This window comes from Ammospiza nelsoni, chromosome 28 (assembly GCF_027579445.1).
Source record: "Ammospiza nelsoni isolate bAmmNel1 chromosome 28, bAmmNel1.pri, whole genome shotgun sequence".
In the NCBI taxonomy this organism is placed as follows: Eukaryota; Metazoa; Chordata; class Aves; order Passeriformes; family Passerellidae; genus Ammospiza; species Ammospiza nelsoni.
In genome coordinates, this window is record NC_080660.1 from 615,217 (window position 1) to 639,854 (window position 24,638).

Below are 24,638 nucleotides of genomic sequence, written 5' to 3' on the forward strand. Positions count from 1 at the left end.
GCCCCAAAGCGGTCATTTGGTGTCCTCAAGGAGGTGTTTTGGTGTCCCCAAAGAGGTGTTTTGTTGTTGTCCAAGAGGTGGCTTGGTGTTCCTGAAAGAGGTGGTTTGGGGTTCCAAAGAGGTGTTCTGATATCCCCAGAGAGGTGCTTTGGTGTCCCCGAAAGAACTGGTTTGGTGTCCACAAAAGAAGTGGATTGGTGTCCCCAGAGAGGTGTTTTGGTGTCCCCAAAAAAGGTGGTTTGGTGTCCCCAGGGAGAGGTTTTGGTGCTCCCAGGGAGGTGTTTGAGATCTCAGGGCTCTGGAAGGTCATCAAGAAAAGCCAAGCCAAGCAGAGCAGGGCGGTTATCAACCCACCCACCACCTCATGCCTTTCCAGGGGTTGACCCCATCCCTCCAGCTCCTTGGGATTGACATTTGTCCCCTCCTTTCAGGTCCAGCCCAGCCACAAGATGTCCTGCGAGAAAACCGTGTGCGCGGAGCCCTGCCCCGACCCGCGGGCTGCCGCCTGCAACGAGCCCTGCGTGGTGGCCTGTCCCGACTCGCGGGTCATCATCTTCCCACCACCCGTGGTCGTCACCTTCCCGGGGCCCATCCTCACCACGTACCCACAGGAGACTGTGGTGGGATCCACTGAGTCGGCCGAGCTGGCTGGGGCTCTGGAGGCGGGCGTGCCCATTGGGACGGGCCAGAAGGGCCTGGAGTGCCTGGAGTCCTGCTGCCTGCCGCAGTTCGTGGCCAAGTGTGACCCCCCGTGTGTCACCCCATGTGCCCCGCCCTGTGCCACCCCGTGCGCTGTTCCGTGCGCCACCAAATGTGCCCCGCCCTGTCCTCCGCCTTGTCCCCCGCCTTGTCCCCCGCCTTGTCCCCAGCCTTGTGCCCCGCCCTGTGCCCCGCCCTGTGCCCCGCCTTGTCCCCCACCCTGTCCTCCACCCTGTCCTCCACCCTGTCCCACACCTTGTGCCACCAAGAGTGCCACCAAGTGCGCCCCGCCATGCCCGGCGCCATGCCCGGCGCCCTGTTCCACTAAGTGTGTGACCAAGTGCGTCCCCACCTGCGCCACGCCCTGCGCCACGCCCTGCGCCACGCCCTGTGCCACCAAGTGCGTCCCTGAGCGCTCCTACACCTTCTCCACCCGCTGGAAGCACCCGTGCCAGAGGGGCCTCTGCAAGAAGAACTGAGCGGTTTTGGAGGGAAAGAACCACGGAAAGGAACGAGGAAAGAAGCGAAGGAATACGGAATGTGTGACCCGAAGGCTGCCGGAGAGGGAAGCGCCGCTGGAAACCAGGACCACGTGTTTTAAGTCTAGGATAGAGCTTTAGTTTAGTTCAGGCTTTTCTTTCTTCTTGGGGCTTTGCGTCTTCTGTCTGTGCTTTGGACTTTTCTCTGCCCAGTTTGACACCGAGCGTGGATCGGAACCGAGGGATTTGGGGAATGGTGGGGATTGGAAGGTCTCAGCAAGTGTCAGGGGAGGGGGTGTCAGGCTGGAAGGGGTCAGGCTAAAGCAGGTGATCACAATTTTGGGTGATTTGGGGTGATTTGGGGTGATTTTGGGTCTTTTCTCGGAGTCGGCTCCTCCTTGTCTGCATTATTCTCTCTTCAAATGTTCGACTCCACTTTGCATTCCCATTAAAATGCTGCTGCATCAAACCTGTTCCGAATTCCCTTTTTCCTCTGCTCCTTGGGCTCTCTTGGAGACACTCAACCTTGGTCAAGAGAGACAGGCGACCTCCAGGCTCTTCCTGGACTGCTCCAAACTTGACTAAAGGTAAAATTCAGGGTTAAATTTCTGGGATAAGAGATTTTATCCCTAAAATAAAGCCTGGCTCTGCATTTTCTGGGACAAAATATTTTATTCTTAAAAACATCTGACCCTGCATTTTCCAAGATAAAACCTTCAGATTGAAGCAAAACGGGAATTCTTAGTGTCCTGTTCATACCCAGCTCTGTTTGGGGATTTTCTTCCCTCTAAACAAAGGGAACTGAGCCAAACCCAAGCTTTTTTTTCCCCCCCACATTTCTGCATCCAAACTTTCCTGAACTGCTTTTCCAAGGACTCTTCTCCACCTCTCGGCGGTGACAGGGAGGGACCTGGAGCTCCAAATTCCAGGAGCCGATGCCAGCAGAGGATCCCTCCGGGCAGTTTGGGATGCCAGGCGTGTCCTGCTCATCTCATTCCGAGCCATTCCGGGCGCTGTTTTTATACTAAAGACCATGTTCGGTTCATTCTTCCCTAATGGCCACGTTGGGGCTGGAATTCCGGGTCATTCCCCGCAATTACCCCCGCCCCAAAATATCCCAGGGCTTCCGCACAACAAAGGGAGCCAGAACGCTTCCCAAACACTCCCAGGCTGGATTACGCCTGGACCTGGAATGTTAATTTTATGTTAATTAATCAGCTCTTATTTGGGTTACGTGCCCTAAAACTGGAGTAATCGATTTGAGAAAAAAAAAAAGAAAAAAAAAAAAAAAGAAAAAAAAAAAGGAAAAAAACCCAGAAAAAATAAGGAAAAAGAAAAGAAAAAAAAAGCAAGGAAGTTGTGGCCCCTGGTGAAAACTTCCCGAGGGTTCGGTTCCAAGGATGAGGGGCTGAATTGTGAGGAAAGTGGGAATTCTGGCCGGAATTCGGGATATTAAAGGTGTCCCTGTTAATTTTGTGTTGTTGTGAGTGCCGGTTCTGCTTCTCGTGTCCATTAAAAACCATTTTCTGCACCACCCTGCCCTGGGGTTATTCCACCTCTCTCTTCCTCCTGGGATTCCTCATTTCTCTCCCAGATGCTCCGTTTGATTTCCAGGAACAGCCCATGGTGGTTTCCTCCCAGCCACAAATTCTGGGTCATTTTGGAAAATGGGAATTTGGGCCCTTCAGTGTCAGAAAAAAATCAAATTTCCAGGGGATAATGAAATTTTAATGACATTAATCTCTCTGACAAGTCCCGGCCGTGCCCGAGATCTCCTCCCAGTGGTTCCCCGCATTGCCGCGGGATGTTTTTATAAATCCTCTGGGTTTCTCTTCATCATCTCCGCCAGAAAAAAAAAAAAAATAAATAAATTAAAAATAAAAACCATCAGCACAGCCTCCCGTGATTCCCCGTGTGGCGTGGGAGGGGCGGGCCTGGAAAGAGCAAGGGAAAAGGTGATTATTGCTAATTAATTCTTAATCAAGCGGGATTTTCTGGATTTTCTGCGGGCTCAGCAACTCCTGGGGGAAGCCTGGGGCGGGCGCGGGGTCCTGAGTCAGGAGTGACCATGGGAGAGGCAAAGATCTCCGTCAAAAACATCTCCAGATTCCTGAATCATTGTTTGCCCGTCTTCATCCTCACCTCAAAACCTTCCTCCTCCTCCTCCTCCTCCTCAGGGGCTGGGAATGATCCCTGGATTTCTGCGTGGCTCCTTCCCTGGAAATCGCGCTTTCCCCGTGATGGCACCGGCGGGAGCTGCTGCCAAAACAATTTAATTTTAATTGAAATTTTAATCTCGGCGCACTCTGATCTCGGGACGATGCCAAACCCTTGTTTTCCACACCCAACCCCTCGTTTTCCCGGCACCCCGAGGGAATTGGGCAATTTTTGGGGCCGATTTCCTCACGGCGATTATTAAAAAGTCTGAGGTGAAATCCCAGCCCCGGCTGTTGATTCAGAGGGGAAGGAGATCCAGGGAGGAGCCCGAGGCTTCGCTCCTTTCATCTCCTGCGCCGGCTCCGAGCCAGGAATTTTTTGTTTGGAGAAACAAAAACAGGAGATGGAGAGGCCGGTCCTCGCGGGGATATTGAATTGGGGAATTTTGGCGCAATTTGGGGGGAAAAAAATCGATATGGAAGCTCACAGAGAAATAAATCTTCAGCTCGGGAGTTGTGCCAAGGGTGGGAATCGCCCTCCCTGTCTGACATCCCAAAATCTCCGGGATTTAAAGGAGCGCCAGGTGGAGTTTTGGGAGAAACAATGATCACAAATACCTGGATTGAGAGACAAAAGCGAAAAAAGCAAAAGGCATTTGAGGGACAATGGGGACAAAGAGGACAGGAGTGGTTCCCTTCCCCCGGGCCGAAGTGAGGAGTTATATAAAAGCTCCTGCAGCGGGATTTTAAATCATTTTTCTGCCATTCTCGTCCCATCTCCTGCTGTGACACCGCGTAAGTCAGGTCTGGGGGGGTCGGGCAGGGTTTGAGCTCGGAAATTGTAAAAATTGTGAATTTTTACCTCTAAAAGATTCACATGGAGTGGTGGGAGATGGTTCATGATTTGGGAACAGAACAGTTCGAAATAAATGGGGTAAAATTTGTGTTAATAAAATAAAATGGCGTTAATTCAGAGATTAATTTCATAAATGAATAGAAGAAATAGGAATATAAGAAATATTCGTATTATAAATATGAAAATTGAAAAGATTAATAATGGAAATAGGAATATTGAAAATAATATTTGAATGGATGGATGGATGGATGAATGAATATTGGAAATATGAACATTGGAAATATGAATATTTAAACGATGAATTTTAAAATAATGAATATTTTTAATATGAAGATAAGAAATATGACTATTAGAAATATGAATGTTGGAACGATGAACACTGAAAATACTAAAATTGGAAATGTGAATATTGGGATATATGAACACTGGCAACATGAATATTCGAATAAATAAATAAATAAACAAACAAGGGTAATAATAAATAATGAATAAATAATGAATAATAAAAAATAAATAAAATTAATAAATAAAGATTATAATTAATAAATATAAGTAATAAAAGAAATAATAAACAATAACTATAACTATAAATAAAATATAAATAACAAAATATTATAAATGATAAATGATAAATGATAAATGATAAATGAAGGTTGTCCTTTGCTCTGTCCCCTCACGTTGTCCCCTCTCTGTCTCCCCCAGCCCCACAATGTCCTCCCAGCAGCTCTGTGCCGTGTCCTGTCCCCAACCCTGTGCCAGCGCCTTGAGCCAGCCCTGTGTCACCACCTGCGGGGACTCCCGGGCCGTCATCCACCCCCCGCCCGTGGTCATCACCTTCCCGGGGCCCATCCTCAGCTCCTGCCCGCAGGAGAGCATCGTGGGCTCCGCATTCCCGGCGGGAATGGGAAATTCCTTCGAGCTGGGAGGTGTCTCCTCCTCCTCCTGCTATCCCGGAATTCCCTTCCCCTCTTACCCCCAAAAACCCTTCCCTTCCCACCCCCAAAAACCTTTCCCGTCCCACCCCCCAAAACCTTTCCCGTCCCACCCCCAAAAACCTTTCCCCTCTCACCCCCAAAAACCTTTCCCTTCCCGTCCCCAAAAACCCTTCCCATCCCACCCCGAAAAACCCTTCCCAACCTACCCTGAAAAACCCTTCCCAACCTACCCTGAAAAACCCTTCCCCTCTCACCCCCAAAATCCCTTCCCGTCCCACCCCGAAAAACCCTTCCCTTCCCACCCCCACCGTCCCAAGCCCGGCAAAGGATCCCCACATGACCAAAAGCAGCAGAACGATAAATAAATCCACAAATTGTGAGCAAGGGGAGGGCTCCGAGAGGGGCCGGGGCTGCTCCTTCATCCCGGGAATGACTCCAGGAACGATCCCAGGAACAATCCCAGGATTGAACCCAGAAATGACCCCAGGAATGATCCCAGGCACCATCCCAGGAATGATCCAGGAACGATCCAGGAATGATCCCAGGAACAATCCCAGGACTGATCCCAGGAACCATCCCAGGAACAATCCAGGAACGATCCAGGAGTGATCCCAGGAACAATCCCAGGACTGATCCCAGGAACAATCCAGAAACGACCCCAGGAATGATCCCAGGAGTGATCCCAGCCCTGTGATACCCTCTGGATCAGATCCCCACTCGCAATTCCCATCGATTCTGCTTTGCTGTGAATTTGCCCAAATTCCCCTGGATTTCCCTCTGAATTCCCCAGGAATTCCTTGTGGTGCTGCTGTCGCGGGATGAATCCCATTGCTTGGCCCCAATAAAATCCCTTCTGCATCACGATTTGGAGTTTTCTGTTGGGGTGGGATGAGCTCTTGAAGCATTTCTGGAGTGGACACGTAAATTTTTCATGGAATATTTTGTCCCACCTGGTTCCCTGGGAAGGTGAAATGGGAATTTACCAATGGGTGAATCCATAAAAACATTCCCTGGAGGAGCCAAACCCTCCTCCCAAGATCTCCAGGATGGTTTGGTCTCATGGGCTTGCAGAGGTTTTATAAAAAAGAGAAGAAATCCAAGAGATATGAATGCAAACACAGAAGTTTATTGGGATAAAAGCGGGCAAACAATTCGGGGTTGGAGAACGGAAGAGGCAAATTTGGGGAAACATGACATTAAAAACAGGAAAGAGGAGAGGAAGAGCAGCTCCCAGGTGTGCTGAGGAGATCCCAGGGGTGCTGAGGGCTTTGCATGGATGCTGAGCATTTCCCATGGATTCTGAGCAGCTCCCATGGGTCCTGAAAAATTCCCATAGATCCTGAACATTTTCCATGGATTCTGAGAAGTTCCCACAGGTTCCGAACAGTTTCCATGGATCCTGAGCAGTTCCCATTGGTCCTGAACATTTTCCATGGATTCTGAGCAGTTCCCATGGATTCTGAGCAGTTCCCATGAATCCTGAACGCTTTCCATGGATTCTGAACAATTCCCATGGGTTCTGAGCAGTCTCCATGGATCCTGAGCAGTTCCCACAGGTTCTAAACAATTCCCATGGATTCTGAGCTGTTTCCATGGATCCTGAGCAGTTCCCATGGATTCTGAGCAGTTCACACAGGTTCTGAGCAGTTCCCATGGATCCTGAACATGTCCCATGGATTCACAGCATCTCCCAGCCCCACAGAGGCCCGTCCCCCCACTCAGCCCCTGCCCCAGCTCCTGCTGCCTCTCCCCCAGGTTTCCCCATCCCTCTCCCGGCTCAGCAGGGCCCGCAGCCCCCGGAGCGCTGGCTCCAGGCGCTCCTGGAGGAGGAGAAGAATCCTCCATAGACCAGAGAACCCTGCAGGCCCCCGGGGCGCTCCAAGCCCGCCGGGAGCGCCGAGCCCACGATGCTCTCCTGCGGGCAGGAGCTGAGGATGGGCCCCGGGAAGGTGATGACCACGGGCGGGGGGTGGATGATGGCCCGGGAGTCCCCGCAGGAGGTGACGCAGGGCTGGTTCCAGGTGTCGGCGCAGGGCTGGGGGCAGGACACGGCGCAGGGCGCGGAGCAGCGGGAGCTGAGCTGGCTGGAGAAGGACATCGTGGCAGGAGAGAGCTGGAACTGCTGAGGAAAGGGAGGGAAGGGAGGAAACAGGGTTGGAAATCAGCACAGCCCCTGCTCGTATTTTTCTCTCTTTCCTTTCTCCCTGTCCCTCTCCTCCTTCCTCCTTCTCTCCTTCCTTCCTTCCCTCCCTCAAAAAACTCTCCAAAATCTCAGATTTTTCTCTTTCTCTCTTCTCCCTGTGCCTCTCTCCTTCTCCCTCCTTCCCTCCCTCCCAAGCACCTGCTCTGGAAAAACTCAGATTTTTCTCTCTTTTTCCACTTCTCCCTGTCCTTCTCTCCTTCTCCCTCCCTCCCTCCCTCCCTCCCTCCCTCCCTCCCTCCCTCCCTCCCATGTGGCTCCTCTGTTCAGAATCAGATTTTCCTCTCTTTTCCCTCATCCCTCTCTCTCTTCCCTTGCCTCTTTCCCTCCCTTCCAGGCATTTCCTCTCCAAAAGCTCAGATTTTCCCTCTTTTCCCCTTATTCCTGTCCTTTCCTTTTCCCTTATCCCTGTCCTTCTCTCCTCTCTCCCTCCCAAACACCTGCTCTGGAAAAACTCAGATTTTTCTCCCTATTTCCCTTCTCCCTATCCCTCTCCTTCTCCTTCTCCTTTCATCCCTCCTTCCCAAACAGTTCCTCTCCAAAATCTCAGATTTTCCCCTTTTCCCCTTCTTCCTGTTCCTCCCTCCCTCCTTCCCAAGTAACCCCCTCTCCAAAATCTCAGATTTTCCTTTTTTTTTCCCTTTTCCCTCTCCCTTTCCCTCCTTTCCTCCTCAGGGCTGTCCCAGTCTCCCCAAGGAGTGACTCCCACCCCTACCACCCCCAAAGCATCCCCCAGACTCACTCAGAACCCGAAGAGGAGAAGCCCGAGGAGCTGAAATCTCAGGAATCCAGAGCTGGGATGGGAGGAATTGGGAGCCGGGAGCTTTTTATCCCATCCCGGGATTGCCCGAGGGGGTTGAGCCATCCCTGAAGTTTCCCAACCCTCGGGAGGCAATCCCTGCCCGGGCTCGGGTTGTTTTATCCACCTCAAAGCAATTATCAGTTTCTCCCAACACCCTTCCAGTTTCTTCCTTGAGTTTTTTTGGAAGCGGTTTCGCTTCCTGCAGCGTTTTTGCTGATTTTGCAAAGTTGGGGAAATTGTTGGGGAATTAATTTTTTGTGGTGGAATTGCTCCATAGGCAGGAGCAGCTTCCATAGACCAGCCTGGCCTTGGACAATTCCAGGGCTGGGAAAATAATGGAATTCCCTGGGCCAGGCCCTAACAGGGAACAATTCCAACCCAAAATCCCACCCAAATTCCCCGTGCCCCGTTCCCTGGGTCCTGTCCCCGCACTTCCTGAGGAAAAGTCCCTCTCCAGCTTCTCTGGAGCCCCTGCAGATCCTGGAGGGGCTGTGGGGTCTCCTCATTCCCAACATTCCCAACATTCCTAGCCTGGATCCATCAGGGAGAGGCTCCAGTCCCCTGAGCAACTTCACAGCTCGGGGACACCAGAACCAGGCACGGAATTCCCAGTGGGATCTCACCAGAGCCATCCCACCAGAGCCGAGGGGAAGAATCAAACACCAGGACCCAAAAGGAAGAATTTTAGGGTTCATTTGGGTTGATCCCACTGGATTTCTCCTTCTGCCCTTTTAGGAGGACGGGGAAGTTCAGACAGGGATTTCCAGCAACTCCCGGGGGTTGTGCCCCACAATTTCTCCTTCCCTAGTTTTTCCTAATCCTGGTTTTGGTTTGGGTGAATCCTCTTAACTGTAAATTCTGAGGGCTGGGAAAAATCAGGGAAACCCCAGGAAAGGCTTCCTCAGGCTTCCTACCCTAAGAGTTACCAATGGAAAAAATGGAGTAAAATGGACATTTTGGGACAGAATTCTCAGGGCCACTCAAATCCCCACTGTTCAGTTTGTAGCTCCATAAAGGGGATGGATTCTGGGGGGGGGGGGGGGGGGGGGGGGGGGAAGGTCATTTCTTGAGGAAATTTGGGAATAATGTTGGGTATGGAAAACAGAGACACAGCAGGAAATGTAATCCATGAATGACTGGAGAGGGGGAAATCTGAAGAACAAATCTGCTGAAGTTGCAGCCAGACCTCTGCCTCAGCTGCACCTGGACATTCCCAGGTTTTCCAGGGGTGATGCAGGATCCCCTCCCTGACCTGGCTCACCCCAATCCATGAATCCTCCTCCCTCAGCAGTGCTGATCCCACAGGTTCCCTAAAAAATGGACGTGGATTTCTCCTGGAAAACTCCATGGACATTTCATGAATCTGGGAGTGTTCCTTGACCAGGAGGACATGAAGGAGCTCTTCCCATTCCCAAATTCCACAGGAAGGTGTCTGTGGATGAACGTGCCTCAATTCGGAGTCACCGGAGTCACTGTGGGTCAATAATGGCAGAAATTGCACAATTTTTCCTCGGAAAAAGCGGGGTGGGATCCGAGCTATGTCAGCACCTCGTGTTGATGGATCAAGCTCTGAGCAATCGTGAGGCAATCCCAGAAGTAGGAAAAAAGCAACAAGGAAAATTAAGAAAAATAAATCATTACTGTGCCTGAGTAATGCCGTGGATGTAACAACAACAGTAATAATTGCTGAGCGAAATAATCACTTTATCTGGGCCATGAGAGGTGGAGGGAATTTTTCTTGGATCATTCATCAGCCGTGGTTGTTTCAGCTCCAGTTGATTGCCCAAGAAATGGTATAAAAACCCTCTCAGCTCTGAGCTGCTCCAGCAAACCCTCCCGACTCGCTCCGAGCTCCACAGGGGTAAGTCTGAGCCTGGAACTGTTCCTGGAACTGTCGGGATCTGAACTGAGCTTTGCTTGGATCCACAATTGTGGGGCCAGCAGGGCCAGAGCAGGGTTTGGAGTTTAGTGGTAATTTTGAGGGTTACTGTTAATTTGGGGGTTACTGTTAATTTTGGGGTTTACTGGTCATTTGGGGGTTACTGGTAATTTTGGGATTTACTGTTCATTTTGGGGGTTACTGGTAATTTTGGGATTTACTGTTCATTTTGGGATTTACTGTCCATTTTGAGGGGTATTTTTGTGTCAAATTGACTCCATAATTAAAAGTCAGGAGGCACAGGAGACAAGGACACGAGAAGATGGAAAACGCCAAATTTTGAACCTCTTTGTGACTTTTTTCATCCGTTCTTTCTCCTCCCAGCCCAGCCTCCACTAAATTGGTCTCTGACCTTCCTGCTGCCTCTCCTTCGTGATTCCAGACCCATCTCCAATCCCAGAAGATGTTTTCCTACAGACAGAGCTCCAGCTCCCGCTGCCTGACCCCCTGTGCGATCTCCTGTCCCCAGCCCTGTGCTGACACCTGGAACCAGCCCTGTGTCACCTCCTGTGGGGACTCCCGGGCCGTCATCCACCCTCCGCCCGTGGTCATCACCTTCCCCGGGCCCATCCTCAGTTCCTGCCCCCAGGAGAGCATCGTGGGCTCCTCAGCACCCTCAAACTTCCTGGGATCTGGAAACTTCCTGGGATCCGGGGGTTCCTATGGCTCCTACAATTACGGGAGGTCCTACTCTTCCTATGGATCCTCTGGGAGCTGCAGACCCTGCTAAACATCTCAGGAATGAGCAGGAAGGAGCCAAGAGTCGCCATGGAGCATCCACAAATCCTGGAAGATCCCGGAGCATCCTCAGCCCCAAATCCCCGCAGTTCCAGGAGCATCCTCAGCCCCAAATCCCGGCACTTCCTGGAGCATCCTCAGCCCTGCACTTTTATGTAAATTCCCTTTTTCTTTTTCTTTCTTTTTATTTTCCCGACCTCGGAATGGTCCCATCCATGATCCCTTGCCTGGCTGAAAGTGGGATGAGGTCGTGTCACCTTCCCACACCCAAAAACCCAGGAGTCATCCCTGTGGAATGCCCAGCCCTGGAGCGATTCTTTCCTTCATTTCTCCCGGGGTTTTCCATCCCAACCGTGATATTTCTCTTCCTCCTTTCTCATTAAACCGTTGCGCATCAAAATCCAGAGTTTTCCTGTGGTTTTTATCCATAATTTTGGGGGGTTTCTGCCATTCTGGGTGAGCGCGGCGGCTTCTGTTGCCTTTCCACACCCGGAAGGTGCCCAGGTCCTTTCGGCGGTGACACAAAGTCATTCCAAGAGGGATAAAGAGGTTTTGGAACTCTCCCAATTCCGTTCGGATCTTCCCTCGGGGCAGGTGTGGCTGTTCCTTGTTCCCAAAGAAAGTCAAACACGGGTGACTCAGATTATTTGTGTCTCAATGCCTGCCCCGGGCTCCGATGTAATTACATCCCCACACGGTAATTTCACAGTTTTTAAAGTTGTTTAAAAACAGCCTGAGGGGAAAAACTTTCCTTGGAAAACTTCCCTTGAGAATTCCCACAGGAATTTTTTTACCTGAAAGGCAAATTTTTGGTGGAATTCTTTGAGTTCCTTGAACTTTCCCATAAATAAATTAAAACAAATTGAAGAGTTGTTGAAGTGTACCCTGGGAGGGTGGAGAAATTCTCTTTTCCAGGGAATTTCTGGCTGGCCCCATCCCTGGAATTGTCCAAGAACGAGTGAGAGCAACCTGGGATGTGGGAAGGAGTCCCTGCCCATAAATCAAAGATCTTCAAGGTCCCTTCCAACCCAAACCATTTTCTGGTTCTATGAAACCCCAAAGGACAATTCTTTAATCTTTAATTCCTTAATTCTCCCTGGGCTTGGAAGGAAAAGAAAGAAACACAGGAGAAAGATCCAAAAATGGCTCAAAATTTGGGGGGTTTTCTCCTCCTTTTTCCATCTCTGTTTTGGAGCAACCTCTGGTCCTGTGACCCATAATTAGGGAGACAATTTGATAAAAAATCATAATTTTCTGGCCACTGCAGCACTGGGATGTGTCCATGGCAATTCCTGAAGTTCTCGGGCACAATTTGAAGAAAAACAGGACAGAAAAATTCCGATGGCAGCAACTGAGCCTCCTGATCCACCTGCCACCCAAAAAGGGAATTCCTGGGAGCGAGGAGAAAACTCCGAGGATGAGAAAAACTCTGTTCTGAACCCCAGAGGTCACTGTACCCTTGTCTTACCCAGTGTTCAGTCCCGGGACAAGGGAAGAGCTGTTAATTGAGATGCAATCAGCAGCTGACTCATTAAAGGTGTTGCAAACCCTGAATCCCAGCTCGGAGCAGATCCCGATGCCAATTAAACATCTCGTGTTTGATTTCCAGACTTTATTTAGCGGGTTAAATGTTTATTTAGTGGTTTTTAGGTGCTCTGAGCTGGCAAAATCTTAATTTAATGGGGTTTTAGGTGCTCCAGACTGGCAATATCTTTATTTAATGGGTTTTTAGGTGCTGCAGGCTGGAAAAATCTTTATTTAATGGGATTTTAGGTGCTCCGGGCTGGCAATTTCCCTTCAGGCACAAAGGCCTAGGGATATGGTGGGATTGGCAAAGGGAGGATTTGCCATTTTTCTCATTTTGCAATTGGAGGAGCTGCGCTTCCAATTTTTCAGGTGTTTCAAATGAAATTCTCTCTCAGGCACACTCCTTAAGCAAATATTTTTTAGCTCATTCCCTCCCTTTTTTTTTTTTTACTTAATTAAATAGGAATGTCTGGAATCTTTGATTTTTGGAGTGTTCAAGGGGCTTTGAGCAACCTGATCTAGTGAGAGAAAACCAGAGGGGTTGGACTGGATGACCTTTGGACCTGCCTGTGAGCAGATCAGTGGGTGAAGGGAAAAAAATGGGGGAAAAGCGGAAAAAGGGAAAAAAAGGAAAAACCAGGAGGCTGCCGTGTGATGCAACAAAGTTTTATTGAGCCAGAAATGTTCCTTTGCAAAGCCAGAGATCACAGAAGGTGGAAAATCAATTCCTGCACAATTTAGGATAAAATCCATTCTCAGACAATTTTGGGGAAAATCCATTCCTGGAATATTTTGGGGAAAATCCATTCACAAATAATTTTGGGGAAAGTCCAACCAAAGTTCTGCTCCAAGATGTCCTCAGCCGGCTTCTCCTGGCTCTTGTCCGAGGATATTGGTCATTGTGGGTGAAATCCATAGGGAATGGGACATCCCATGCTGGTCCAATAAATTGGGAATGGGCTGTCCCACATCAGTCCAATAAATTGGGAATGCTGGAACAGGGAATGGGCTGTCCCATGCTGGTCCAATAAATCGGGAATGGGGTGTCCCACATCAGTCTGATAAATCAGGAATGGGCTGTCCCACACCAGTCTGATAAATCGGGAATGCTGGAACAGGCAGCGAGAGCAAACAATGAGGAGGCGCCGAACACGAAGTAGGAGAAAGATCAGGAATGCGAAGAGGGCCACGGAAATGCCGACCCCTCACGCTCATGGCCGTGGATTTGGGCATTCCCGGGATTCCCTGGAGGCTCTGGTGCCCTCAGCAGGGCCCGCAGGAGCCGCGGAAGAGGCGGCTGAAGCGGCGTGACGTGGATGGGCCGCAGGAGCCGCCGGCCAGCGCTGAGATCCCGTATCCAGAGCGGGCGCCGTATCCTGGGAAAGCCGCGGAGCCGTAGAGACTCCCAAAACCCTGGGAGCCACCAAAAACCGGGGCTCCAGCAGATCCCACCACGGCCTGCTGGGGGAAGGAGCTGAGGATGGGGCCGGGGAAGGTGACCACCACCGGGGGCGGCTGGATGAGGGCGGTGGAGTCCGGACACTGCCGGACGCACGGCTCGTTGCAGCTGTTGGCCACGGGCTGCGGGCAGGAGATGCCGCCGGTGGTGGGGCAGAGGTCGTAGCAGGACATTTCCTGGCTGGGGTGGAGGGTCCTGGAAGGCAGAGAAGGAGGTGCTGAAAACTGAGGAGCTGTGGAAGGGGTAGGTGGGGGTTTGGGGGAGCTGGGAAATGGGGGAAGACATCCCTGGGGGAAAAATTGGGGTGGGATAGGAGCAGGTTTGGGTTTGGGATGGGATGGGAGATGGAAATGGGATGGAGATGGAAGTGGGATGGGATGGGATGGGATGAGATGGAGATGGAGATGGGATGGGATTGAAATGGGATGGAGATGGGACGGCATTGGAAATGGGATGGGATTGAAATGGGATGGAGATGGGACGGCATTGGAAATGGGATGGAGATGGAAATGGGATGAAGCAGAATGAAACAGGATGGAGATAGGATAGGAAAGAATGGGGTGGGATGGACATGGGAGAGGATGGAGATGGGATGGGATGAAGTTGAGGTGGGATGGAGATGGGATGGAAGGAGCACAATTCCTTCATCAGATAAAAATATGGATTTAAAACATTTTTCCACCTGGATATCGAGGCATAAAAGCCTTCAGTTTAATGTTTTTTCCCATTAAAAATTAGAAATATTATTTTATTCACTGGGTCAGAACACAAGTCTACTCTTCTCCTTTTTGACTGTGGTGAAAATAACTAAATATTTTTATATTTTTATTTATATAAATGACTGTAATTAAAATAGAATGCTTTCTTCAACTGGATAGCTCAGGACATGGACAAATTTCCCTGATTCAGTCGTGGACTGAAATCCAGGAAAATTCAACATTTTAAAGCTTGTGCCATCCTGAATTTTCATTCTGCTGTCCGTCCAAGAATAGCCAAATACAAATAACAAGAAAAAAATTCTGAATAAAAAATGCCTAGCATGGATTTGACTCCTAAAGCCTTGCAGTAAAATACTTGTCAGGATACTGCAAAAATGAAAATTTAAAGGATAAAAAAAAGAATACAGGAAAAATAAAGCCCTGAAAATTAATGTAATAGTTGCAAGCAGCAACTGGAATAAAAAATCATCAAGCAAAGGCATTTTGGAGCTGGGAGAGGAATGAAAAGGCATTGGACTTACCTGATGGAGAGGAGAAAAGCAGGAGAACGATGGAAAAGCTCCGCAGAGCTTCTGCTTTTATACAAAGCCTGGGATGCCCCGGGGCTGAACACGCCGAGCCCGGGTCGGACGAGCCCATATCACTCCCCAAAGTGACGAAACTCTCCTGGCTTTGCAAAACCACCCTGAATCTCTGCCCAGCACATTCCAGCTGCCGGTTCCCTTTCATCTCGGATCCTGACGGAGCAGCTCCATCCCTCCCAGCGGGAATTAAATCCCATTTGCTGAGCCCTTCCTTCATTATCTTCATTAATGACTTTTAATCACAGTCAGAACCTGCTGCCGTGCACAGGTTTGGGATTTGCAGCTCCGGATCTTGGCTCTCGTCACTTCTGCTCACAGATTTTGCAATGGAATGCTTGGAGAGGTGCAAGGAGCCTCCCGGTGGGTTTTGCACTCGCAGCCACAAACCTCAGGTCATTGTGGGAATCATGGATTTGTCTGCTGGGATTGGGAATTCCCAGTTTTCCTCAGTGCAGAAAACACAATATTTTACTACCTAAAACAGGGCTTAAATCAAAGTTTGGTTAGTTTGTTTTGGTTGTTTTTGTTGAGTTTTCTTTTTTTTTTTCTAGACGGATATTAGTGTTTTTTTCACAGATGAACATCGCCAGGTCCCACCTCAAACCCCATCATTTGCTGTGGATGAGTTATTAAATAAACACATTCCTACCAAAGTTGCACTGAAATTGGGAGGTTCTTTCCCCCAAACTTCGGGATGTCCCCAGGGGATTACAGGAATAATTTTCCCCAAAAGGTGTCCAATTATTTTTGGGGTGTGTTTTTGAGCAATTCCCAAACCCTCCTTAATAGTTTATGCATGAAATGGGGTGTGACAATTGCAATATAAATATGTGGTTGTGTTCTAACAGCCCAGCATTTTGAAATGTAATTAAAATCAGTCTTAAAATTATTATTAAAAATAAAAAATAAACATTAAAAAAAAATTGTCTGAGTGAACTCTTTCTGTTCCCTTCACCACCTCATGGCTTCTCACCTCAGTGGATTTTCTCATCTAATTTAAGTTTTCATTTATTTGGGTGAGTTTCTTCTTCAGTGCTGATGTTTTAACTCACATTTTCTCTGTAGCCTGAACATCTGCAAGACAAAACACAGATCTGGATGGTTTAAAAAATATCTGTCATTTCCTCTGAAAAGTTCTGAATGGTTTTGTCCAAATTCAAATTCCAACAACACATAAAAGCTGCTGATTTCACAAGGAAGGCACTGAGGTTTTCATCAATTTCTTATCTACCATGGGTGAAGAAGAAAGAAAAAAATCTTGCACCTTCAAGCAGATGAAAATGATGATTAACACCTGAGCCAGCATCATTATGCCAGCTAATGAGAGGCGAATAAATGAAGCAGCAGAATCCACGCTGTCATGCTGAATGTGTTTCATGGAACGTTACCAGGTGTGAATCTCGGCCAACTAAAGTGCTGAGATGAAAGAAATCTTTGGGTTGTAATTTGCATTTCATGCAGCGTCAGAATTTGAATCAACTCATAAACAGAAATATTGAGCAAAACGCTTTTGTCACCGCGAGGTGACCCGGGTGTGATAAACGCACTAATGGGAGCCTTGCAGTCTCCAGCAGCTCAGAGGACGTATCAAAAGCCCCTCCTTGAAACTGCCGGGAGTTTCACATAATTCCAGAGTTATTTTAGTTGGGAAAGAGCTCCGAGGTCACCGAGTCCAGCTGGGACCACCCTCACCTGGTCATCCAGACCAATGAACAGGAATTCTTTGGACACTGCCAGGGGTGGCCACTCCAACCCTCCCTGGGCAGCCCCTTCCAAAGCCTTTTCAAGAAGAATTTCCTCAAATTTCCAGCTCAAGGCCGTTCCTTCTTGTCCTGGCCCTGTTCCCTGGGATCAGATCCCAAATCCCCTCTGGCAGATCCCAAATTCCCCCTGGATCTCCCTTTTCTCCAGTCTTTGCCCCCCCAGCTCCCTCAGGATTCTCCATTCCCTTTTCCAGCTGCTCCAGCCCTGTTCCCATCCCGGGACGTTCTCCAGCTCCTCAATGTCCCCCTTGACATGAAAGGCCCAGAGATGGACACCGGATTTTCCCATTTCCATGAGATTTCCAAGCTTTTCCCCTTGTCCTTCAGAAGGTTCTGCTGGGTGATGGCCACACTCATGTCACCTGATGACTGTCACATTTCCTGATGACCAACTCAAGGATTGCCCTGACCCGAGGGTGGTGGCTCATCCACCATTCAGTGTCATCACAGGGATCCTTTGTCCCTTCCCTCTGGAAACACCGCGGGATCTCCATTAGAGCCTGGCTTAAATCCTGCTTAAGGGCTCCTTTTGTAACCTGAACTTTTCTTACTCTGCTCTTCACCACCACAGATTTTCTGGCAGATTTATCTGGTCCTGGCAGGAGGTAGACAGATTTTTCTGACTGCTTTTTCAGGTCCTGGAAGGAGGTAGACAGATTTTTCTGACTGCTTTTTCAGGTCCTGGAAGGAGGTAGAGATTTTCTGACTGATTTTTCAGGTCCTAGCTGGAGGTAGATAGATTTTTCAGATTTATTTTTCCGGTCCTGGCAGGACACAGAACATCAACTCCGCCTGTCATTTGGGGAATCTCTGGGTTCTGCTGGGAGTCATTCAATTTTGCAGCAGCTTTTGCCCTTTTTAATTCAAGTTTTCCCTTTGGTTTTCTGGTCAGATTTTCTCTAAACATGGTGATGTTCGACAAATCTTTTTGCTGCGGGAAAATGTGTACCCAGAGATCTTTTGGCAGCTGAACCAGATGAGGAAAACTCCCTGTGAGATAAGGATCTGCCTGAATCAGGAGGTGGCTTTGTGCTTTGCTAATGACATAAGAAGATAATGACATTTATGGTGCAGTGTTTTTGTTGGGTTTTAGGCTACTTATAAAATATGGACAAAATTCCATTTCTATTTAATATATAAATAAATTAAACACATGGTCTTGACAATCTTCAAGGCTCTTCCAACCCAATTCAGTGATTCCATGACCACTCATGATGTCCTTGATGTGGATTTAAAGAAGTTCCCTCTGCACACAGGGCTCAACATGTAGAGGAAACTTCTGATCGCCTTTGGCCACCATGCTGTGACCACACTGTAGTTCCATAAATGCAAATTTACTGAAATTGTAAATTCATGGGTAAAAACGGCCCCATGGAGACTTTTCCCTCTGGGCAGGGTTTGCTCAACGTTTTTGCAGCCTCATGCAGAGCAGGGAGCTTTACCCAGCAGAGGTTGGCAAACTGAGGGTGGGTGAGGACACAAAAGCCCAACACGAGGATTTTCAGTGATGCAATAGTTTTAATGAGAATGAAAAGAACACAAACAACATGGTAACATCAGGACTGTAAATACAGGCAGAGCTTGAAAGACACTTCAGTCTGTCACTGCATTCAGCCACAGGGGTGATAAAGAAGATAACAAGGAATTGAACTCATGGATGTATCAGGACAGAATTTAAAGGGAAGAAAAATCTGCATTTCGCTTTGCCCTTCTACATCATCCAGAGGGTTTTCCTCAGGGTTTAGCAGGAGCCCCAGTAGCCACGGCCATAGCGGCCGTACCAGGAGGAGTAGGGGCTGCAATAGCCAGAGCCAAAGAGTCTGCCAGAGCCATACAGACCCCGGTAGCCCCCACAGGACCCCAGACCCCCATAGCCCCACAGACCCCCGTAGCCCAGGGATCCATAACCCCCATATCCATACAGACCCCCATAGCCCAGGGAGCCGTAACCCCCATATCCATAGAGACCCCCATAGCCCAGGGAGCCGTAGCCCCCATAGCCCAGGGAGGTGCCAGAGGCTGCGAGGACGGGAGCTCCAGCAGATCCCACCACGGAATCCTGGGGGAAGGAGCTGAGGATGGGGCCGGGGAAGGTGACCACCACGGCGGGAGGCTGGATCACGGTGGTGGAGTCGGGGCACTGGCGGACGCACGGCTCGTTCCCGCTGTCAGCCAGGGGCTGGGGCCGGAGGGCGCCGCAGGCAGCGGAGGGGTACAGGTCGTAGCAGGACATCTTGTAGGGGTTGGAGGTCAGCGGGTACTGAGGAGTGAGCAAAAGGCAGAAATTCAATGGTTAAAATATTTCACGGTTGGACATGTGGAGGAAAATAATTGTTATGTCTCAAGACTTGGTTGTCCTTCATTCTCATCAGTGTTTTTGTAAACCACTTACTCTCTGAGCTGTCATCTCTCCTGGGGTCTCATTCCTAATTTCTTTATTCCCACTCATAGAAAATTCTTATTGGCTGAACAAACCTTCTGCAAGGTTTTGGAAGCTGCTTTGGTTTCTAATTCTAAATTTTTCTAATTTCTACTAAGAACAAAGAATGATTTTACTGTTTTGAACTTATGAATGTCCAGCACCAACTGAAAAGAAAACCATTACAAAGTAGCCCAATTATTTAGAATCTTAGAATCCTTATGGATGATCCCAACCTTGATTAAGACCAGCAGAAAAGAGAGACTGGAATTTTCCAAGGGAAAATTTCCAAGGGAAGAGATCCCTTAGAATGGTGCTTACCTTTCTCAAAGAGCTGATTGAAGCGAGGAAGGCGAAGTGAAGAGCCCCGGGTTGGGAGAGCTTTTATACCATTCCCAAGATCCTGGGGAACATCTAAGGTGCAATTTGGGGATGTCCATAATTGGGACAAACGCCAAATGAATGCAACACGTAGCTCCTCAAAGTTCTGCTGACTCTTTGTTTATTTGCTGGTCCAAAGTCTCGTGAAATGTGATAGGTGTGTTTCATCACTGAGCCCTCTTTCATCTGGAATGGTGACAAGTCATCCTCATTCCTGTTATCATTCCATTCACAGCCCTGGCGTTACAGCAGGAATTATCCCAACGCTCTTCCAGAGCTTCTCCATTGTTTAATGGCAAAACCTGTCTGCTCGCTTGGGGTCACCTCATGCGCGGAGTTTTTTTCCATTAAAAAAACAAAATACCTGGAGAAAAAATTATTTAGAGCAACTTTGGGGTGGTAATTTTTATTATTATTACTCTCTGCTTCATGCGAGAACAATATGGAACTCAAAGGAAGGCATGGAAATCATCCTGTGGTCCTTAAAAGGTTTTTGTTACAGAATCTTGGAATTGTTTGGGTTGGAAATGACCTCCAAGACCATCAATTCCAAGCTGTTACTGACCCAGGGTCATTCCCTGTTTTCCTGTCCCTTGTTCCCTGGGACCAGAGCCTGTGGTTGCCCTATCCTTGGAATTTTTTTTTTGAATAAAATATGGTTCATTAATTTCTGGGTTTTATTCAGAATTTTTTATTTCAAATTCTTTTTCATTGGGAAAAAACCTGAAGGGGCATAAACCTCCAGTATTTGCCCTTGAACTGATGATACCAAGGACACAAATATCTTGACTGAGATGTTTGAATGTGATGTCATTTCATAATTGTGAGGCGCCTAAATCCAGCTCTGTGCCATTAATCTACTGGATCATCAATAGGATTTGCATGGACTTGCTTCCTGGAAGCTTGAAAATATTATTGTTCAAAAGCCCCTGCCCCCCAAAGGCTGAGAACCCCACCTCAACATTTAGGGATCACCTTTGGTGTGGAGTCTGCAATATTAAAATGGCCCACCCATAAACGAGGCAAGAAGGAGCCTTTGTGTCGCACCTTCCAAATTCCTGATTGTTCCTTCACCCCAGAAATTTCCAGCTCAGCCCTTTTTGGGATTTATGACTTGTGTATCATAGAAGCTCATGAATTCCTAAGAACACGAGGCAATAATTCAAAGCATTGCATCACATTTTGACTTTTGCACCAGAGGATCCATTTTTTCCTAAAAAATCCCATGTTTCCTCAGGCCCATTCAAGGCTCTCAGGTGCCACCTTTGTCCAGAAAACATCCGACCCTCAACACTTGGGAAAAGTCTCTTCAGGACCTCCAATCCCTTTGTGGTTTTCATTAACTTCATGAATTCATTCCATGTTTATCTCCCAAACCCAAACAAGCATCAGGAAGACAAAGGTTCCTCTCGGTCTCCTCCACAGAACTCTGTGGACGTGGCCAAAATTAAGGATTTCGCTGTTTTTCCTGCTTAGAACTAAATTCTGGTGGAATTTGTGATTCCGATGAACCCATGAGCCACTCTCCAGGTATTCAGTTCATACCAAGAGGAGCTGGCTTGGTGATTCCTGATGTAATTCCAAGGAAGTGACAGGAATAATGCAGGGTGTTAATCTCCCCCCAGTTCGTCACAAGATGAAAGAATTCTCTATAATCTCAGGTGATGCTTAGATCATTATTACAAACAAATTTGAAAGGCCTCATAAAAGCCAATAATGAACCCAACAATTTCATCATCCTGATGGTTGCATGAATTTGAAATTGGGGAGGGTAAGAGATGCTGATCTGGTACCTCCAGCTGATATAAAAGCTCCTCTCTCTCCTCGCTCCTCCAAACGCTTCCCTTGACTTCTTGGAGACTTGGGTAAGTCTGAATCTTCTCTGTTGCTCTTGGTGTATTTTTTATTGTTGGTTTCAACGCCAGTTGATGTCCAGCATCCTTTCTGTTGGGTGAATCTGCATGGACTCGGGAAAGATCAAGGACCTTTCTGTCTTTTTGGTGTGTGGAGTTGTTGGTGTCAGGAACTCCAGACCTTGGGGCAAACGGACAGTGCTCTGGGTCAGCTGAGGTGGCTGGATCCCCTCCCCTATAGAGTCAAGCTGGGAGAGCTGGGAATGTTCAGCCAGCAGGAGAGGAGGCTCTGGGGAGACCCCAGGATCTGCAGGGTTTCCAGGGAAGCTGGAGAGGGACTTCCCTCAGGAGCTGCAGGGACAGGACACAGGAAATGGGGTCAGACCGAGAGGGGAAATTTAGGTTGGATATTGGGAAGAAATATTTCCCTGTGAAGGTGGGGAGCCCCCATGCTGGATATTCCAAGGATTCTCCAGCCCTGGGAGTGTCGAGAGTCAGTTGGGACGAGGCTTGGAGCAACCTGGAATAGTGGGAGCTGTCCCTGCTCATGGAGGGGCTGGGACTGGATGATCTTAAGGGTCTCTTCCAAACCAGGCAATTCCAAGGTTCTCTGTTTAGCTCTAAATAACCCTGCAAAGAGCTGAGAGTTGGATTTGAGCCTTTTGAGGTCACTTCCAGCTTGAGGAAGCCTGTGATTCTCTGATCCTCATTTTGATACGTTTAACCCATCTCAACATTTGCATAAAAGGTTCAGGGTTTGATGAGGGTGCAACCCCTGCAGCCGTTCACACATGATAAAGCCATTTGTGTCTTGCTAACACAAATCCTCAGGCTCTCCTTCACCTTCTTGCTTTCAAGTTCCTCCTCAGAACTCTGTTAAGGATTTAAAGAACATCCTTGGAGATTCGTTCTTTATTGTCTTGTCAAATGCCTTTCTGGGAAAGCCAGGCGCTCACAATCCTATAATGTGTTGTTCTCTTGACTCTCAGCAAAATTGGGATGAGTGGGAAGATGAAGCTACTGTAATTAAGTTCTCTATAAGCTCCATCTCATGCAAACCTGCTGAACCCAAATGTGGGTTTTCCTAATGACTCATCCAATGACCTTGGACAAAGTCACTTTGCTCTCGCTGCTTTTGCTTCCCAGATTTCAGTTTAATGTGGATAAATCATTCATAGTTTTCTGCAGGATGTTACAAGGGACAAGGTTTTTAGGACATTTCCCACTTGCTCTTGTGTGTGGACACCTTTTAGAAAATTTTTGAAAAATTGTGAAAAAAATTTGAAAATGCTTTCTGAAAAAAAGAGAGCACTGAGATTGCAAAGTACTCAGAACACTCTACTTGTTATTTTAATTTAAATTTCCTAATTTTGAACTCCTTGCCTTCTTTTTCAGCCTGTGTTGACCTCCAACCCCTATAAGATGTCCTGCTACGACCTGTACCCCTCCGCTGCCTGCGGCGTCCTCCGGCCCCAGCCCCTGGCTGACAGCGGGAACGAGCCGTGCGTCCGCCAGTGCCCCGACTCCACCACCGTGATCCAGCCTCCCGCCGTGGTGGTCACCTTCCCCGGCCCCATCCTCAGCTCCTTCCCCCAGGATTCCGTGGTGGGATCTGCTGGAGCTCCCGTCCTCGCAGCCTCTGGCACCTCCCTGGGCTATGGGGGCTACGGCTCCCTGGGCTATGGGGGTCTCTATGGATATGGGGGTTACGGCTCCCTGGGCTATGGGGGTCTGTATGGATATGGGGGTTATGGATCCCTGGGCTACGGGGGTCTGTGGGGCTATGGGGGTCTGGGGTCCTGTGGGGGCTACCGGGGTCTGTATGGCTCTGGCAGATTCTTTGGCTCTGGCTATTGCAGCCCCTACTCCTCCTGGTACGGCCGCTATGGCCGTGGCTACTGGGGCTCCTGCTAAACCCTACGGAAACATCCCTGAGTAAGGAATAGCCAGCAACGGAGAGATACAATCCTGGCCCCAGAGGAGGTGTTGCGACCATGGCCACCCCACTCAAGTGGAGCTGGAAGCATACAACTCCTCCTTGATTCTATCACCTTCTTTTCTTCTGGGCTTTTTTCTTGACTGTGTGTGCGTAATATGTGGGATGAAAAAATAGTTTATCTTCTTCTAAAATGCAACTTCACTGTCCAACTGGAGAAGAGCAACCTCGGAAGGAAGGAGTTGCCTGTGATCTGATGTTCTTCATACTCTGCAATGTTTTTCTGTGAATGCTTTTTTCTCATTAAAGTGATTCTGTTCTGCAAAAAAAAAAAAAAACAAAACAAAAGAATTTTTAGTTTCAATTTCTCTGGCTGTGGGTTTGCCACACTTCTCTCTGTACAGGGTGTGGGGAAATACAGATCCTTACAATAGGTGGAGGTTAAGACTTCAAAACCACCGGGAATGTCTTAGCTGGGAGTGAAGTCAGTTACTGTTTCTTGATCCAGATTTTGGGAGCAGGAATGATAACATTACAGAGTTATGGACTCATGGAATGGGTTGGATTGAAAGGATACCAAAGATGATCTTTTTCCACCCCCCACCATGGGCAGGGACACCTCCTGCTAGACCTGGTTGCTCCAGCCTGGCATTGGACACTTCCAGGGATGGGGCAACCAGAGATTCCCAGGAATATCTGTGCCAGGACCTATCCACCCTCACAGGGAAAGATTTGTTCCCAACATCCACCCTAAATTTGCCCTCTGTCAGTTTGGATCCATTCTCCCTTGTCCTCTTACTCCAGTTCCCAATGAGAAGTCCCTCTCCAGCTTCCCTGTAGATCCTGGAAGGTGGAATCTCACCCAAGCAAGAAGAAGGGTGGATTTGCTCACAAGTTAAAGCATTTTCTATGTTTTAATTTTTCCAGGTACCATTTTCCTATGTTCTCTCTGCTCCAGCTTTTCTTGGTGGTGTGAATGAATCCTTGAAGGAGCTGTTTTTCTGTCAAAAGTCATCCAACACCTTACATTTCGTGATTATTCAGAAAAATTTCAGATTTCAAAGCTCCACTCTGTGGCCCAGAAAACTTTATTTAAAGATTTGTCAGGAAATTGATTTAACTTTTTGCCGAGGTTGTTCCTGAGGACAGAATTTAAGTATTTGAGGAAATATTTGAGTCAGAACATGTAGCTC

The 24,638-nt window shown here is 48.4% G+C and overlaps 4 protein-coding genes and 1 long non-coding RNA gene across 5 annotated transcripts; 2 read left to right on the top strand and 3 right to left on the bottom strand.

The window, feature by feature from the left end:
• Positions 1 to 4,088: 4,088 nt before the first annotated feature.
• On the top strand, positions 4,089 to 5,986 carry LOC132085060 (uncharacterized). The gene is made up of 2 exons (XR_009420134.1): positions 4,089 to 4,129; positions 4,893 to 5,986. It is a non-coding gene; the product is annotated as an uncharacterized LOC132085060 (long non-coding RNA).
• A 916-nt stretch (positions 5,987 to 6,902) lies between these two features.
• On the bottom strand, positions 6,903 to 7,223 carry LOC132084778 (feather beta keratin-like). The gene has a single exon (XM_059490032.1). The coding sequence runs from the start codon at positions 7,221 to 7,223 to the stop codon at positions 6,903 to 6,905; it is 321 nt and encodes a 106-aa protein (XP_059346015.1).
• Positions 7,224 to 12,981: 5,758 nt separating this feature from the next.
• Positions 12,982 to 13,992, bottom strand: LOC132085026 (scale keratin-like). The gene has a single exon (XM_059490372.1). It carries the CDS (start codon positions 13,961 to 13,963, stop codon positions 13,595 to 13,597), a length of 369 nt encoding a protein of 122 aa, XP_059346355.1. The 5' UTR covers positions 13,964 to 13,992; the 3' UTR covers positions 12,982 to 13,594.
• A 4,362-nt stretch (positions 13,993 to 18,354) lies between these two features.
• On the bottom strand, positions 18,355 to 19,621 carry LOC132085008 (scale keratin-like). The gene is made up of 2 exons (XM_059490349.1): positions 19,597 to 19,621; positions 18,355 to 19,116 (listed from the first exon to the last, which is right to left on the bottom strand). Exon 2 carries the CDS (start codon positions 19,087 to 19,089, stop codon positions 18,598 to 18,600), a length of 492 nt encoding a protein of 163 aa, XP_059346332.1. The 5' UTR covers positions 19,090 to 19,116; positions 19,597 to 19,621; the 3' UTR covers positions 18,355 to 18,597.
• Positions 19,622 to 21,406: 1,785 nt separating this feature from the next.
• Positions 21,407 to 23,796, top strand: LOC132085007 (scale keratin-like). Its single transcript, XM_059490348.1, has 2 exons — positions 21,407 to 21,521; positions 22,905 to 23,796. The coding sequence occupies exon 2, from the start codon at positions 22,932 to 22,934 to the stop codon at positions 23,421 to 23,423; it is 492 nt and encodes a 163-aa protein (XP_059346331.1). The 5' UTR covers positions 21,407 to 21,521; positions 22,905 to 22,931; the 3' UTR covers positions 23,424 to 23,796.
• Positions 23,797 to 24,638: the final 842 nt, after the last annotated feature.